At 54.5% G+C, this 18587-nt stretch overlaps 1 protein-coding gene across 1 annotated transcript in view; it reads right to left on the reverse strand.

Moving 5' to 3' along the window:
• The window catches only part of TCERG1L (transcription elongation regulator 1 like), a 142465-nt gene that overhangs the window by 41716 nt on the left and 82162 nt on the right, over nucleotides 1-18587 (reverse strand). The window contains exon 5 of the mRNA XM_075534820.1: nucleotides 1672-1763. Within this exon, the coding sequence (XP_075390935.1) occupies nucleotides 1672-1763 (92 nt within the window). The remainder of the gene's footprint in view (nucleotides 1-1671; nucleotides 1764-18587) is intronic.

The following is an 18587-nucleotide window of genomic DNA, read 5'->3' on the forward strand; positions in this document are numbered from 1 at the left end:
TGGGTTCTGCTCGTTCTGATGGACTAAGTGTGCTAAAGTCCTTCAACCTGCATACTGCACTTGGAGCCCAGGGTGGCTTAGACCCTTCACTTGCTCACCACCAATGTAAATTCATTCATCTATCCAGGCTCACGGTCACCCAGGGGTGCCTCAGAAGAAAGGTCTGGTGATCAAGTTCTGAGAAACCAGCTTTTGAGTGGGACCAGTCTGCCCTGACACACTGGTGGATCCCTGACCCGGGCTCTGCAAGCCAGAAGCCTGCCACGTACGGTGAACCCTGCGTTTGTACCCATTTTTCTCATTTCTGTTAGAAGGAAATGCCTTTGTTTCCTGGGAGAAAATAAGACCCAGATACACAATTAGCCTGACAGGGATTATTTAGAAACAATGGCCTTAGAAAGAATTAAGAGCAGCATTTACATGACTAATCCAATTAGAGGGAGGAGGGAGGAGTGGGGGGGCGGGTGGCAATGTTAATTGGACAAGGGGAAGTCCCCCTGCTAATTACCCAGACACCCCCATCCCTCCGGGACCGCCATGTCCTCCTAGCTGTTAAAGGCTTGGCAACAGTGACTTGGGGAGTTACACTCACATTTACGTGAACACCGGAAGGCTACCTGCTTGATTAACATGTGATTCCGGCATGGATGCCACTCCCCTGCAGGAGGCATGCAGCAGAATGTGGAGTATTAGCTGGGCGCCTGGGTCATCTTAGACCATTGAGCAACTGGGAGGAGAGGTGACCCGCCAGGCCACCTGGCAAGAATGATCCTGAGCGGGGAAACCCCAACCCAGTGAGGAGCAGTGTGACAAAGGGCCCTGAGGCAGAGAAGCCCCAACCCCCCAACCCACTCCCATGGAGTCGATTCTGATCCATTGCCACCCTCTATGGGGCACCTGAGGCGGCCGTCATGACGGAAGCAGACGCCTTGGCTGGTGGGCTTGAACTACTGACCTGGAAGTTAGCAGCCCAGGGCCTAACCCACAGGGCCACCAGGAGAACCACCGGCACAAAGCCAGATACGAGCGGTGCTAACAGAGATGGAGGTCAGGTGACCACGAGCGAGCCCTGCCAAGGAGGAGCCTCCAAACTCCAGTTGGCACAGGCACCATGGTTATGTGTTGAGCCGCTAACCACAAGGTCAGCAGTTTGAACCCACCAGCTGCTCCTTGGGAGGAAAACCGGGCTTTCCACTCCCATCCACAAACGTGGCCTGGGAAACTCACAGGACAGTTCTGCTCCATCCATTGAGGCTGTGTTGGGCAGAATGGACCCTGTGCCAGTGAGTCTGACTTGGCCAAGATGAAGAGCCCAAGCTGAAGCGTCTCAGGAAACACAAGTCCACTGAGACCCCGCCACAGAGGAGTTCAAGCCCATGGCCTGCCCCCCAGCCTTGTGAAGGGCACCCTACTACCACAGACACCGGCCCCCTCTAGGCCCCTCCCTCAGAGCAGCATCCGCTCAGCCATGAATTGGAAAGCACCCACCACCATCATCTGCATTCTGTCTCCTGTACCAGCCAACCGGCGGCAGGTGCTGGCTGCCCACAAAGGCAGTGCTGGGCAGAAAGGTCTGGTGCTCTGAGTCTCAACAGCCAGCCCCGGAACTGGTGCCCATAGTGCTCCACCCACCCCCCCCCCCCCCGCCCCAGATGACTGGTGGGTACAGACCGTGTCTTCCTGGGCTCCTGGCCGGCTCTTCCCCTCCACAGGCAGCACCAGGCTGGGGGGCCGAGGGGGCCGGCCTCGCTCACGGCCTTTGTCTGTGGGAGGAAGCAGTGGTTGTTAGCATGTCTGCCTTCACAGCAACCAGAGCACCTGAAACAACGAGCGGTCGGAATCCCATAAGGTTGGTCACTGTGCTACTTGGAACGTTGCCAGGTGAGTTAGGGCCTCACCTGTCTCAACTGTGACCAGGCTATGTGCTACCACAAGGGTTTACATCTGGCCTTGCTCCCAGTCTGGGTGGGTGGGGGGGGCATTTGCTTGGGGTCACCATTGGGTGCAATAGCAGTTGCAGGCTCCCTGTAGATGCTCTTTAGGAATTAAACCAAACCTAGCACAGCCAACTTCATCCCAAAGAGGCAGAGGGAAATCCAGGTTTGGAAGACCCCATGGCCAAGAGGCCAGGACACAGAAACCCACCACTGTGCAGGCAACTCTGATGTGTGTTCCTTCTTGACAGGAGTATGACAATCTCGTCATGTGTGTGTCTGTGTGTGCATGCACAGGTAGACATAGAAACAGACAGGGCATACATGTGCCCACAGACTAAACATGTGCATGTGCACACGCACAGGTACACATGTATTCAGAGACACATGCACACAGGTGCACATATACACTCAGACATAAACACACGTACATATGCAGATGCGCAGATCCGCATGCAGACACACGGAGGAAGAGCTGAGACTGTCTTGTAGTACGCAGGCTTTAGTTCGGGGCTGGCCCTCATCCCCCGGGTGGGGGTTGTCATGGGGACATTTCCTGCCCTTGGGTGCTGTGACACAGTTCAAGCCCATGTTCTGGCTTCAGTTCAAGCCCATGTTCCAGAGACATGAGGTGCCTTGCTCTGCTGGTCCCCCTAATACTCAGGCTCTAATCTAGACAATAGAGCCCTGCCTTCCAAGCCCACACCTGCCCTGGGGACCTCACAGCCACCCTGAGGTGCTGGAACCTTCTGTAGCTGCCCTGGGCAGTGGTCTGCCCAGGGAGCAACCACACTGCCTAAACAGCCACTGTTGCCATCAGAGCAGAGACCTCGGCACAGCTGGCCAGAGTCACCCTGGCTGTGAGTCTTCGGCTCTGCTGGTCACTGAGGATACTCGGTATCACTACAAACTTGCCAGAGCTCAGACCAAGGCCAGGGCTGACCGAGGGCATGGCCACCACCACAGACCTGCCCCAGCACCCGGCGAGGTCACAGCCACCTGCTGCCACACCCAGGCCACCGCTGGGACAGAGCAGGCGCTCCACTGAGCTGGCTCACCGAACCTACAGTAGAGACTGCAGTGACCTCTGGGGCAACAAGGTCTCCACGCTGAGAAGAGTGTGCCGGCCACAGCGCGAGTGTATTCCCAGAACCTGCAGGCTCCCTCCCCAAAGACTGGACAGTGAAGGGCCTGCGCATGGGACCTCATCCGGACCTCATGCACAAAATGAACCAACTCCTTCCACGAGGACAGCACAGGAAAGCACAAAACGTTTCAGATCAAGGCTGTTGGCCACATGACCCCCGGAACCGTTTCAACGGTGTCTCCATGGGTGTGACCACGTCTTCATCCCCGCACCTGTGCAGGTGTCGGCCTCCTGAAGGGCATCAGGGGTGGTCGCCCTGGAATCGGGGTGGGAAGGGTGGGGTGAATGGGACTGAAAGGCAGGGTTGTCAGAGGAGGGGGTCCTCTTCGGCGCACACGCACACGCACGCACACACTAATAAAAGCCGCCAGGGTCACCCATGCGGCTGCTGTGCATGGGGACAACGTCCCTGCAGGATGCGAGGTGCCCTGCAGACCCGCTCCCTCCATCATCTCACATTAAGATCCTCTTTTATTGCCGAAAGTTGGTCTTATAAAATGCGGGTCTGTAGATGGGGCTTTGGAGAGCACCGCGCCCACGTGGCCCAGGAGCACTCCTCGGAGAAGGTCTATTTGACACCGTGGAAAAGCCTCTCCTCACAGGCGCCCATCTCATCTCTCAGAGGACCCGGGACAAACGCTCACACCTCCCTCAACAGCTTACTTCATATCGCCGCCACTCTCCACCAGCCATCCACTATGCAGCCCCCCGAGGGGGCGGCTCGGCCCACGCCCCTCCTGCCCGGCCCACACATGTTCCTGATTACTGCCTCTATGACCCTCCCCGGGCCACTTCCACGGCCCAGTCTGACATGCTGAAGTGCGCCTGGCTCTGGACCTCTCTACAAACCCTGTGATGCACTCACGGATCGCTCCCTGGAGGGCTGGCAGAGGCCATTTGTGAATGGAAAGCAACACGCCTTATGGTGATGGACGCTCAAGTACGGAGGGGGCCACCATCCGTCTCGCTCTTCCAAGTGGGACGGGATGGCCAGCTCTCCCCCAGAAATCCATCTATCGATTGAGTGCTGGGCTGTGGAGGGCTCCCCAATGGCCTGGGGCTGGTTTTCCTCCCAGCCGGGCTGACGGCAAAGCGGTGTGGATGTCTGAAGCGGGAAGAGAAGGCGTTGTGCTGGGAATATAGCCACGTCCATCACCTGCCGCGGAGGCCAGCTCAGCCCTGGGCATTATGGGGGCAGGGCAGGGAGGGGGGCATGGCCAGTCAGGCAGTCTTCTTGCAGAGGAGTGTCCCCTTGCAGAGGAGTGTCCCCAGGTGGGGGAGAGCAAGGGTCCCCGGAAGGAGAACACTTCATTGTAGAGCGGTAAGGCCAAAGTCCTAGCCCTGCTCGTAGACCAGGCTGGGCCTGCAGAGGGAAGGACCTCTGGCCATATCCCACTATGCAGGTCAGCGTGTCCACCGTCCACCCCCCACCCTTGGGTTCTGGTCCCCTGCTCAGCCAAAATTGTCATCTGCCATCCACCAGTGCCCCTGCCTTGGCACCATCCTGCCCGCTGGGACAGACCGCCACACCCCCATTGGGTGTGAATGAAGCCTTTGTGCCAACTGATTTCAGAAGCTGGTGTCCAGGCCTCTAGTCCTCGTGTGTCTTTGTCCCCACACTCTACTGACACCCGCTTAAACCATAGCAACACATAGGCCTCCGGGGAGACTTGGTGGGTGCCAGTGAGACCCACTGGCTGGGAGGCAAACCTGGGTCTCCCTCCTGAACACAGAGCACTGCTGCCCAACTGCCAAGCAGGCATGCCTGATGTGTGGCCTGCACTTGCACACTGACTACAGCGAGGGCCCCCCATGGACTGCGCTGAGACTCACTGCCATCGATTCAGTGCTGACTCACAGCACCTCCAATGGGTTCCCGAGACTCTCACTGGGTTGGCAGGAATAGAAAGCCCAGTCTTTCTCCCGAGGAGCTGCTGGTGGTTTCGAACTGCCAACCATGTGGACTGCAGCCGAGTGCATAACCACTACACCATCAGGGCTCCTCCAAGATGTGTCGGTTGCTTTATAGCAGGGGTGGGGCCATCATCAACCCCAGCTCACAGCACAGTCCCCACCAAGAGAAGCCACTCCAGCTAAAACATTGGGGGAAAGTTGGTGCAACGTTTGACCAGTGTGTCCTGCAAATATTGTTCTAGATATCCGACTGGCCCTTGAGAGGCAAACGGCCCCCTGTATCTGGCTTATTGCACATAGGCTTGACCATGACGGCCCTGCCGGCCCCAAAGTGTCCCTTCCAGGTATAGACTCAAAGGTACCTGTCTCACCTGGTATCAAAGCCACACAAGCATAGGGGGAGGGTGGGGGAAAGGAGAGGAAGAAGGGGGACCTGATCGCATTGATGGACACATAACCCACCCACCCCAGAGGACGAGTAACAGAAGGCATGGGGGAAGGGAGATAGTGGTAGTGTAAGATATGATAATAATTATAATTTATCAAGGGGTCATGGGAGGGGAGCTGATACCAAGGATTCAATAGAGAGTAAATGTCCAGAAAAGAATGATGGCAACATATGTACAAACATGGTTGATTCAATTGATGTATGGAGAGTTTTAAGAGCCCCCAATAAAATGATCTTAAAAACAAAAACACTGCTATTTCTTTCCCCTTTTAAGGTTAGAAAAAGTTTGGTTTTAAAAAAGATGGAAAATAAATCACACAGCAATTCAAAATGATCCCTCTTGCCAACTAGAAATGAGAACCATGTCGTTTCCCAAGTCGGAGGGGATTCAGAAATCCAACTGCCTCTTCATTCATCAAATAGCGACCTCATCTCAGGTGCCTCACCTGAAAGTCCATCAGGGATTAGGTCTGAAGCTCCTTTCCAGGCGGGAACTCTGAAACCACAGCTGTGGGGGGACCCAAACAGAAGAGGGGCACAAATGACGGCCTTCGTGAGGAGTGAGGTCACACTTCTATCGTCCCCCTGGGGGTGGGGATGGGGGTGGGGGTAGCACAGGACATGCGTGAACCCACAAGAAGAGGTGAGGAGGGGGAAGGGGGCAGGGGACTGGTGGTGTCGGGGCTAAGTATTGACAGTTCAAGCCCACCAGCTGTGTGTCCGGGCAGAAGGAAGAGGTGGTCCACTCTGTAAAGATGTAAGTCCTAAAGACCCTTAATGAGCACTTCTCCCCTGTCCTGCAGGGTCAGCTGCTCCGAGTGAGAATCAACTCCAAACCTCGAGGTTGAGCGTTTGTTTTATTCCGAAATGTTGTCTGCAATCTCATTCTACTTAGGTCGGTAATCAGCCACCATAGAAGCAGCAAGCAATCAAACTACTTATTGAACTGGGAACACCCGTTACAAAAGAGCTCTTCCATGTTTCACAAGGACAAAGATTTCACCTTGATGGTTCAGGTGCACCCGGCCCATGCCATGGTTTCTTCCGTCAGCTGCATGGTGACCCTGTGTCCGGCTGGAGCCTGGTTTGTAGGAGGGGACAGTGGCACATTAGACCAGCTGTGCTAACAAAGCCAGGTTCTGCCACCCATGTCATCAAAGTGCTGAGAAGAGGGTGAGAGTCGCTGGGTCACTGTCTGCTCGACAGAGTCCTGAGTGGGGCTCCTCTGCGTTTGACGTGGCTGCTCAGAGGACTGTTTCCAGGAGGCTGAGGGGGCAGGCAGGGTGGGGGCAGGCCCACCCAGAATCAGCCAGGGGCCTGCAGCCTGAGGGTCTCTGCCGCCCTTAGGCTTCAGCCAATCTCTAGAGACGTACACTGTGTATCTGGAGGGACCAGGCCTGGCATCCCACCGAGCGGGAGCTGTGGACCAGGCTGTGAGGGACTGCCCTGCTTTCGCCAGCCCTGGAGCAACCGCAGTCAAGTGAGGGTCAGCCAGGACTTGGACTCTGACAAGCCTGGAATCTGCTGACCCTGGAACTGGCAGGTCAGCAGGGCCATGCCTCTGCCGGCAAAGTGGAATCAGGTTCTGGTGATGAAGAGAATGCCTACTGCCCTCTGCCACGGTGGCTTTGTCACCAGTTCTGGTCACTGCTGGGCAGATCCACCCGGGCCCACCAGGATGCAGTGAGGGGAACGGAGAGAGCCTGGCCGTGGCCTCTGCTCAAGGCCCAGCAGGGACTGGTCCTCTGCAGCCCCACCTGCAGCACCTGCAGACTCAGCCCCTCAGGGTCCAATTACCTTCTTAGTGAAGAGCTGCATGTTCCTTCAGCTGGGTCCTCAGAGACACTGGGCTAGGAATTATGCTGCCATCAACATTTTCAGGCAGGATTTGACAGTTTTTGCAAAAACACTTGGTGAGTCTGTTCAGATCTCTGCGAGTTTCACTGTTCCTGCTGAGATGCTATGGAGGAGGACGTCAGAATCAATCTTTCTGATGCTACAGTGCCTGCAGTCTGTATGCGTGCAGCCTATGTGCACGTGTGTGCAGCCTTGTGTACATATGTAGCTGATGTGTTGTGTGTGTGCACGTGCAGCCTGTGTGTGTGCACAGCCTTTGTGTGCCTGCTATATGTGCATATGCAGCCTGTGTGTACATGTATGTGCATGTGTAGCCTGTGCTTACATGTGCAGGAGTGTGCACAGCCTGTGTGTGCATCCTGTGTTTACATGTGTGCATGTACAACCTGTGTATGCATGTGTGTGCACATACAGCCTTGTGAGTGTGTGTGCATCCTGTGTGTGCTCATGGTATATGCATGTGCAGCCTGTGTGTATATATGCAGTCTCTGTGTGCATGTGCACAGCATGCACATGTATGTGCAGCTTGTGTGTACATGTGTGTGGCCTTGTGTACATGAGTGCACATGAATGTATACATGTCTGTGCATATGTGTGTGGTACTATGTACCTGTGTAGCGTTTGTGTGTGCATATGTTTATGTGGTCATGAATACATGTGCCGCCTATGTGTGTGCACATGTGTATATCTATGAGTGTACATGTGGTGTGCGCATGTGTGTGGCATAGTATACGTGTGTTCAGGGGCAGTCTATGCAAGAATACATGGGTGTTCAGGGTATGTGTGTGAATGTACATGTATACACATGGGGCTTATATGTGCACATTAGTGCATACATACGTGTATGCAAGGGATCTGTGTTTGTGTACACATGTGTTCATATGTATAGCTAATACCTATTCAATTTGAGTATGTGTTTAAGTATGTGCATATGTGCATGGTATATTTATAAACATGTGATGTGTATTCATTTGTCTGTGTGTGTACATACATGCATGATTTGTATGTGTACACATGAGGTGTATCACGTAGCCGCTGTGTCCATGTGTGCAGATGGTGTGTAAGCACATGTGTAAGTGTGCAGGCAGTCTATGTGTGTGGCATGCATGTACAGTTGGTGCGTGTGTGTGTACACATGGTTCGTATGTACGTGTGAATGTGGCCTGTGTGTTGCATGCATGTGTGCATGCAGCCTATAGGAGTGTGTTCTCGTCAAGCTGCTTGGCTGAAATGCTCAGATCCTCACAGTGAGTGCCGTGAGTTCCAGCTTTGAGCGGACGCAGGGGAGTCCTGAAGACGTTCTGCACACCCATAATGCAGTGCAGAGCAGGGAGACTCAGGTAGCACAGCATGGATACGGAGAAAGACGGGGAGAGGCTGGAGGGCTTGTTCAGCGACTTCGTGTGTTTTGCACCGACCCTTGGTAGTGTGTGATTTGAAGGAAATAGCCAATGATTTTGAAACCCAGTGGCTCTAGATCATGATTTGAGAGCAGCGCACCTGACCCTCAGTTACGTAGGTGATTGGAGCAAGTGGCCAGGTGCCCATGCAGGTGGACCCTCTGGACCCAAGCCGCATGTCCCTGCCTCCAGCTCCACGCACAGCAGCAGCTGCAGTCTCTGCAGCACTCAGTCTGTGCTCAGCCCGCAGCCTGGGGAGAGGGTAGCACCCGTGTTAGCACCTGTGGGCCAACCATTCTCCCAGGAGCTCAAGGGAGCCTGCGCTGGTGGCTTGCAGACTAATCTGCATGTGCATGCACTCTTGAGCTAAGTCGAAAAATTGACTTTGCCCTTCTCATTTAGGTTGATGGACTTGTCTTCATCTTGGCTCCACCACCCCACCCACCCCACTTAACAAACTTCTTTCTGTTATTTCCTTCATTTATAGGCGGAGGGAAGTTATTTCAGTCTCTGTTACAAATGGTTTTAATTAGTTCAAGGCTAACGGGACCTACCCCAGATCCAACTTGTTGCTGTGGGCAGTGTGATCCAGGAGGACACCAGGCCTGTGCCCGATGCCTGTCAGACTCACTCTGGCATCGAATGAACCAGTGTCACCAGAGTACCCTTCTGCCAAGGCCATCAGGATCACAGCCCCCACGGCCCCCACAAAGCTCGCCTTCATGGCAAAGGCGGGATGGTGGTGGGGTGCTGGGAGGAGCTCCAGAAATGAAGCCCTGGCCTTGCACAAGGGCAGAAACACCTTCCTAGGAGACCTGCATTTGGGGCGAATTTCCCCCTTTTGAAGGTTGTTGGAGAGGAGAGGCTCTCAGCCCCAGACTGGGCATGACATGCCTGGGAAAAAGGGCTGTGCCCCTGTCCAGTGGCTCCTTCACTGTGACTCCAGGAGATCTAGAAGCGTCCACAGACCACAGCCAGGCCCAGCGAGGGCACTGAGCTCAGCTTGCCTCTCTCCAGACCTCGGCCAGCTGTTTGTTGAGCGGGGTATCGGAGCTGTGCCCACAAAGCCAGCACGTCCATCCGGAGATGACCATGGCCTTCTTCACTGTCCCCGGTGGGGGCTCACTTGCTCCTCAGGCCCAACCTCCACGTGCTCCTCCGTAGCTGGCCTTCCACACTTGTCCCCCAGCCCGTAGTGAGCCTGTGTCCGTTCTCTCTGGAATGAAATTAAGTCCGGCTTTTCTTTTCTTTTGCCCAACTTCTCTCACTTATGTTCTTTATTTTCAAGAGGGAAGTTATTACAGGCGTTTGATACAAATGGCTTTAATTAGTTCCAGGCAAACAGTCTGTGGTGGATGGAGCCGTGGGATGGCCGTGTTCCTCCTGCTGACTGGCTGAGCCCCCTCCCTCAAGGCTGCCCACATGACACCAGCATCCTTGCTGCCCCAACCCCCCCCCCACCTCTTCCAAACCCACAGTGTTCAGCCACTGCCTGGGCCTTAGAAGTTAAGCTAGGAGCACAGGTTGATGCATCTGTCTGCTTGGAGGGCAGGTTCCTGGTGCACCTGCAGTCACAGCCCCACCTCTGGCTACCTCACGGCCCATCCCAGTAACTGAGCCTCTCTCTGCCCTAGGGCCCAGCTCAGGTGGAAGGCCAAGGGAGGTCCAGCTGTAAGCCCATCCTTGAACCACACCCACCAAGCCTACCTCCTGGATGCCCTGAGCTGCCCGCTGTGGGAGCCCTGCCTCTTCTCAATGGAACTTCAGGATGCCCTGCCCCTGCCAAGCCTGCCCCGGAGTTGCTACCTTTGGGGCCAGATACAGTGGCCCTCTGGACTCTAAAAAGGACCCATCCAGGGGTCCAGGTACCATTTCTGTGAGCTCCTTGAACTCAAAAGCAGGGCTTTTAATGCTCACATAAAAGTTCAATTGGCATAACATAGACACTTCGTGAATGCTTGAGAGCTGGCTATATGTTTATGTGAAATGAATGTGGGCATGTCCACTGAAAGAAGCCAAGGGTCTGTCTGCCTGGCCACTCCTGTCCACCCCTGGGTTCAGAGCAGCTCAGAGAAGCAAAGCAAGCAAGGTGGGCACTAGGACAGTGGTATAAGCATCGCCCTGCAAGTCATAGCCCCCCACCAGTCACTGAGCACCCTGCAGCCCAGTGGTTGGTTTGGCATGAGGCCAGGAGTTCAGAACCAGGACCAGCTTTCCTGGGGCCTGACCATGAGCTGGGATTGACTGGAGGGCAGGGAGCTGGGGCAGTCAGAGGGGAGGTCTGCGGCTGCAGAGCAGGGTCAAACACAGAAAATGGTCACCAGGGGCAGGACACGGGCTGCGGCCAACACCGCAGAAAGACCAACACGTGGTGGTGTGGAGGGGTGCTGCTCAGCACCCAGAAGACATTTAAGCAGGCATCTTACACGGGAAATAGGACAAGATGCAGCAAATAGAAAGCATGAGTTAGTGCCAGGAAACCTGCAGACAGCTAGCTAGCTAGCGAGCTCAATTGATGAGTGAAGAGAAAGGGGTTGTGTTAATAAGCTGGTGCAGGAGACAAGAAAGGGGGCTTCAAAAAGCTCCGGGGATTCCAGGATCTCCTCATTCCTTTTGCCAGTGTGCCGGAAGGCTCCTCTCTCGCACACAGTCCCGTCCCTCTGTGCTTCCCAAAGCTCGTTGCTGTTGTCGGCTGTGAGGTGCTGTGGCGTTGGCGCCAGCTCAGGGAGATTCATGCACAACAGAACGAAGCCCCGCTGGCCCCGCCCGGCCCTCCCAGCTGCTCTCACGTCTGAGCCCATGGCGGCGGCGGCGGCCAAGTCCGTTCATCTTGTCAAGGGACCGTTCTCCACCTTCTACATGTATGTGTCTTCGCTACCTTTGGCGATGTAACAAAAGTCTATACAGGGAGCTTTAAACAGATTTGCTCCCTCCCAGTTTAGGAGACTAGAAGGCCAAATTCCATGTATCCTCCAAGCTGATGCCTACTGCCACCGTCTGTGGTTTGGCCTGAGCCCTCCCAGGTCGACAGGTTGCTTCATCTCATTTAGATCTCAAAGGAGGTTGATTGAACACACACCCCTCCGTGAGTCCAGTCTCATGAACATCCCAAAGACTCTCCAATGCATCACAAATCACGCCCAACTGGGAGTCTAAGCCACCATATTGAGATTCAGATTTACAGCACATGTTTTGAAGGACACTGTCCAATCCATCACATTCTACCCTCTGCCCCTCTGCCAGACATGCATGTTCCTCCCACATGATAACACATCGAGGCTTGGAGGGAGAACACCAGGCCTTGGGCATTCTGAGTGAACTCGGGGAAGATTTGAACACCCAACCTCTCCTGCAGTGCCACCCAGAGGGCCCTGGCTCTCCCTAGAACCATTGGCCATTGATGTCCACTTGAAATCTAGCTCTTAGGGAGCCTCCAGGGCAGAGCAGAACTGGTCTGTAGGGCATCTTTATGGAAGTGGCTGCCTTGTCTGTCTCCTGAGGGGTGGACAGTGGGTTTGAAATCATGGCTTCTTGGTTAGCAGTCACAAACGACATTCAATACTCTGCTCCTACAGACCTGGATTTTCCCACTACCTGCCAGCCCCTTCGCTGCCCTTCAGCCACAACACAGCCTGGAGGCAGAGATCGGCTGTGCACTCCCAGCCCCCGGCGCCACTGCCAGGCAGAGCCAGGGAGCCCTGCCGTCCTTTGGTGGAAGAAATGGGAACAGGAAGTTGGTTGTTCGGCTCCTGGAGACAGCTCAGCCCAGCATCTTCTCCTGTCCCCAGGAGTCACTGAAGTGTGGCAGTGAAGGCCCACCCCCCCCCCCCCCCGTACCCGGCACATGTGCCCCCTGCCGGTGCTGGAGGTGACCGGCCAGGAGCAAAGCCATGCCTCCTCTGGGCTGTTACAGTGACTTCCGCCAGCTTCTGACAAGACGACAGGGGACTTTGCCATTAATTGGTGGTGTTATTTATGTGTTTTGAAAGCCTGTGAAGTTCCCTGGCTGTTCTGATGCAATTAGCTTCATTGATGGCAAGGTTTATGGGTTGAAAGAGTGGGAATTAAAAGCGTGTGAGACAATGGGACCCAATAAACAGGACCGTGGCCAGCTGGTTCCCGGGCAAAAGAACTCTTGGAAGACAGTGCTCCGTGGTTTTACAGGGAGATAAATGGCTCCTTGAGCCAGATGATTTTCACTGCATGGGAGACAGGGGCCTGGTCTGACGGCCCCGCATGCCCAGAACCATGAGCAAATAAGCATTGACACAGATCACCGCCAGCAGCATCCGGGTGTGTCTGACCCGCTGACGCCCAATCCGGCACCAGTGGTTGTGAGACACAGAACCTGCGCCACCTACCACTCTCACTCGCTTGCCCTGACGCAGTCAGGATGTTTTCACGCTGTGTAAGCTAGCTGGAGGCCGAGGACGCGCACGCTGCTTTATTTCAAGTGGCGTGTCTTGTACCAAACATTTAGGTCAGATTGTACTTCACATGGTGTCCTTTGACCCAGAGATACAGTCGCATGATGCAAACTTGCAATTTTCTCCAAGGATCAGTTCATCTTTACTAAGCACCAGAGAGCAGGCAGTCCTGATCTGTGATCTCACAAAGGGGCCAGGAATACAAGTGACTCTACAGTAAGGAAGGAGCCTGGTGGTGCCAGGGGCTCCGTGCTTCACTGTGCCACCCGCCACCCGCCGCTCTGCAAGAGCGAGATGAGAGTCCCTGCTCCCACCAAGAGGTCCAGCCTCAGAAACCCACAGGACAGTCCCTCCCTGTCCTACACGGTTGCTATGAGTCAGAATCGACTAGATGGCTGAGAGTTTGGCTTTGGTTCTGCTTCTATAATGATTGGCAGCCGCAGAGACCCGCAGGACATTCAACTCTGTCCGATAGGGTCACTCTGAGTCGTCAATGGACTGGCAGTGGGTCTGGCACAGTAAACAGAGATTCAAATGTTCTGAAGCCCACCATGGGTCTATCAGGATTCAGACTCCTTGACTAACATTAAGAGGTCCCAGTCTTGTTCCAAAAAGGCGGAATTTTCCACCGGCCCTGGAAACTCTGCAAAGAAAAGTTAGACTTTTTCTAAGAAAGAAGTTTGGGCCAACCTCACCTCTGAAACATTTAATTATCCATTGACTTCAACATATTAAAATGTGTCCTGAAATGTTCAGTGCAGAATTTGAAGAACAATCTAATCTTCCAAGGGTTATGAAAATCGCTACGAAGCCTGACATCACGACCTTCCATGCCGCCCTCACGCCCTCCGGACACGGGCCTTCAGCACACTTTCTAGTTTCTGCTCGTCCAGACCTGCATTCCGGTCTTGCAGGATCCAACCTGTAGTCTCTGTCCATGTTGCGCAGCCTCTCCGACCCCAAAAACAACCCTGTGCATCTAACGGGTTCTCACTCGCCGTCACCCTAAAGGACAGAGACCTGCCCCTTTGGGCTTCCAAACCTGTCCCTCTGTGAAAGCCTGCAGACTGACTGGTGGATTTGAACCACTGAGCATCATGACTGGGATCGCAACGAGTCACCAGCTAGCCACCAACAGCCCCCCTTGGAAGTCCCTCAATAGCTAATTCTTTTTCAAATAGTTCTCACCTCTCCTGTGTCATGCTGTCATTTTTGTGGGTCTGAATCCTTCCCATAATTTCCACTCGCTCACTTGCTGCTGTAGAGCCGGCGCTGACTGCCGGCACCCGAGAGGAGGGGGTAGAAGCACCTTGAGTGTTTCTGTGACTGAAATTGTTACCCGGAATGGAAAGCCCCAGTTATTCTCCTGAGGAGTGACTGGTGGTCTCAAACTGCCGATCTGTGTGATCGCAGTCCACCTCCTAACCACTACGTCACCAGGGCTCCTATGTTTAAAACCAGGATGATAGATTAATAAATTAGCATACCCTAATACATTGGAACCCCATTTCTAAGAAACTAGGGCTGAGGTGCTCCATCCGGTGCAGTTTTCTGAATCAGTGTCCCCACAAACCCCAGGAACCTAAAAATCCAGACAGCAAGGAAAACTCATGTTGGCGTTGGGCTGCCATTCTCTCCCAAACCCCCAGCAGCTGGTTAGTATCTGGGAGAACATGGCTGGGTTTCTAGCCTCCAGTGCCTCCTCCGCTTGGTGATGGGCAGGGAATTACCATCCACCCAAGATCATCATTCCAGAACATGCAAAGATGCTCCACCCAAGGCAGCCTCTCTTTAAAGCCTACGCGTTACCCGTGAGTCCTAACGATGTCTCCCTGATCTCCAATGCCTTGTGAAGGGACGGGGAGTATGTCCCTCCGATATCCCTCCTCTTCTCTCTGTATCTGTTTGCAAAGGCACCGCCATCTACACTTGCCATGAACGGTTGTGTAGCCCAATGGCACTGCTCTGAGGTGTGGGCCTTTAACCACTGGCTACCCTTCTCCCGGTCCCCATTGCACAGACGCCCCTGCATCTGCGGAGCCCACCTCACGGGCATGGGCACATGGGCATGTTCCCGCTGTCACTGTTGGAGAGCTCGTTTCCATGAGCATCCTCCATGCACCTCCCCCAACACCCACGTGTACCCCTCACCCAGCACCCAAGCATGTGTTTGTGGGAGGAACTTCCCCAGAGGGCAGTTGCTGCATTGAGGACATGCACTTTTGTGGGTCCAGCAGACAACACAACAACAACAACCAAACATCAAGCCCATGGCCATTGAGCTGACGTATCACAACCTCATTTGGGCTGTCAAGTCTCGACGTCCATGGGAGCAGCAGCCTCATCTTTCTCCCAAGGAACAGTTGGTGGGTTTGAACCATTGGCCCTGTGATTAACAGCCAACACCTAACCCAGACCACCACCAAGGTCCTTTTGTGGTTGGATAGATGTGAGCCCCCTTCACCTGAAATGCTCCTTGGGACCCAAGTGAGCAGGCATGCACTGGGAGAGGCCCTGCCGCTCCCTTGAGAGAAGAGGTGGTTGTGGGCAGGGGAGGGTTGACATGCTCCCAGATGATTTCAGTTAGTCAGAGAACATGTTCACGCTCTATGGTTTAATTGGGGGGAGACACACGTAAAAAAAAAAATCAGCATCTTGCCTGCGAAAGCCCCCACCTCTGTTTAAAATTGCTTTATGGCCGAGGTGGGCCACTGCCACAAGGGGGCGGGGGTACCAGATCCAAAGGTTCAAGATCACATCCCTCCATGGGAAGGGCCCATGTGGGAACCCAGGAAGCCAGGTAAGCACAGGCTGACTGCTGTTTACTGACTAACTTATAGAGAACAGTCCCCATGGGGTTCACCACCCAAAGATGGGGATAAGGGGGAGCAAGCAGAGGTCAGCCAGTGCTTCCTGGATCCTGACTTGGACCTCTGCCCATGTCAGGGGTTGTGAATGTGAGTAGGTGAGTAAGCACCAGGAAGTCCATGTTTACCGTGATTATTAGGAAACCCAACACACGCAGCCCGGCCCTGCTCAGTATTGAAGAACCACAGTCCTCAGGAGATAACTGCAGGGCCCCAGGGGAGGAGCTGTTCCCGAGCAGGCCCCAGAGCCCACCAACACCCTGCAGCTGTCACAGGCTGTGGCAGTTACATAATCTCCTGTCACCTGGGGGAGGGGTGGAGTTCAGCCTGTCAATCAGGTCGCACATTGATGACCTCATTTGGAGGCACTAAGGAGATAACTAGTTTGCTGGAGGCAGGACACAGACTCACTTCTGACAAGACATTCCTGTTGACAAGCCACATGGAGCTACACTGATGCAGCCAGAGCCCAGGAGCTGGAGGACCCACATGGAGACCCATGCCAGTGCTGAGATGCTTCTACCACCACTGGATCCACAAGACTTTCCACCCACTGGGCCGCCATCTTCCTACACTCAGTGCATCATTGCATATGTTGCGTGAGTCTGAAGAGGAATGCATGGACCGGTATTGGACATTGCCCTCTTTCCATGTAAAAGGGCAAGGATGTTATTTTGAGAATGAAGTTACACCTGACCCAAGCCATGGTGTTTCCATCGCCTCGGATGCAGGTGCCAGTTGGATGTTGACTAAGGAAGACCAAAGACCAAAGGAGAGTTGGTGCATTTGAGTGAGGTTATGGGGAAGCGTATTGTAAGGATCAAGGCCTGTCAAAAGAGCAAGCACATCTGTCTCAGAAGAAGTCTAGACAGAAAGTGCCTTAGAGGCAAGGGCAGTGAGACTTCATCTCATGTGATTGGGAATATTACCAGGAGAGACCGGTCGTTGGAGGACATCATGGGTGGTGAAGTGGAGGGGCAGCAACAAAGAGGAAGCCCCTGCACGAGATGACCGACCCCGTGGCTGCAGCAGTGGGCACAGGCCATGGAGGATGGTGAGCATGGGCAAGGGCACGTGCAACTTCCTTCTGCCATGCCAGGGTCACCCGGGGTCAGCAGTGACTGGATGGTGCATCACAAGAGCAACCAAGCTCAGAGGGCAGAGAGGGACAGAGAAGGACAATGTGGGAAGGGAGGGGAAAGGCTGGGACATTGCGGAGGGTCACAAATATAGATGTGCATGACCCGCTGAGCAGACAGTGCGTCGGCTCTGCAAACGGCCTTCAAATCGTAACAAAAGTGAACACAAAATCAAGCAAGTGATTTTTCTAAAAATTGTAAACCTCTCCTGCTGCCTTCCCTGTAGGCTTGGCAGTGCAGGGGCGGGGGGTGGGGGGCAGGTGACTTCCTGGCCCATGGAAAGACCACCTCTCACCTGAACCCCCTGGCCCTGGACACCTGGCCAATGTCCTGTCAGCCCCTCTCGGGAGTCTGAAATCAGCATACACTGCAGTTTCCAGCTCTAACTCGTGGCCTCTGCACTGCCCCTGGGGCTGCTGGAAGAGGTCCATGAGACCACTACTGTGCCAGCAGGGGTGAGGTGACAGAGGGGCCAAAAGACCGGCTCTCCCTGAAGCCCCACAAAATCTGTCCCTGATGCCAGATGCCAGTGACCCCAGGTTCTACAGTGCCCGCTCCTCACCACAGGTCTTCCAGCATCGCCTTGAGCAGGAGCCACCCCATCTCCAGTCACGTCCACCACAGGGTGGAGACCCAGGGGCCACATCAGGGAGAGGACGTCACTGTTGCTGGCGCTTAGCCTGCTCGTCAGGGAGCAGCTCTGCCTAGCAGTCTGGTTGCTGAGCACAGAGATGTGTCCATGAGTTGAAGAAAGGTCGAACCCCAGCACCTCGGAAGGCAGGCCTGGCATCCCCATCCCGAGGAGTCACATTCTACCTGGCACCACCATGGGCACCGCGAGTCAGAACCACAACCAACAACAGCCCTGCCCCCAAGTCACTCCACCCTTACAACTGCAGCCACTGCACAGCTGCCAGGGTGCAAACAGTTAATGCTCTGCGGCAAGGCAAGAGACTGAAGGTCAAGGGCACCCACAGGCACCTTGGGAGAAAGGCCAGGCCATCTACTCCAGGAAAAGGCAGCCGTGAAAAGCACTGTGCACACAGTAGACAACACAAGAGGGGGTTCATAGTGAGTGGGGTCGGCCCCCGTCTCTGGAGGGGGCTGGAGACACAGCATGGAACAGTCTTTAGCAGGCAGTTACAGGGCTAAATTATGTGGAGGCAGCTCTGCCCCAGGACAGCTGTACTTCAGTTCTCACCCTCCTGGCTGCCTCCTCCCCTTCCCATGATCACCCCGTAGTCCTGCTGTACTAACTACCCCACCAGGCCTGGGTTACAAACATATTTTGCTTATTAGTAATAAATTACATCCACAGTCAATAACTCATTTTCCAAACATTAATTTTGGAGCTCCTCCACACAGGCGCACATGTAAAATCAAGTAGCACCGCAGCCCGTCGAAGCAGAGTCATCATTTCATGTCATTGCTGTTTTCTCATTTTCCACCGCAAA

The sequence above is a fragment of the Tenrec ecaudatus genome, chromosome 16, assembly GCF_050624435.1.
Source record: "Tenrec ecaudatus isolate mTenEca1 chromosome 16, mTenEca1.hap1, whole genome shotgun sequence".
In the NCBI taxonomy this organism is placed as follows: Eukaryota; Metazoa; Chordata; class Mammalia; order Afrosoricida; family Tenrecidae; genus Tenrec; species Tenrec ecaudatus.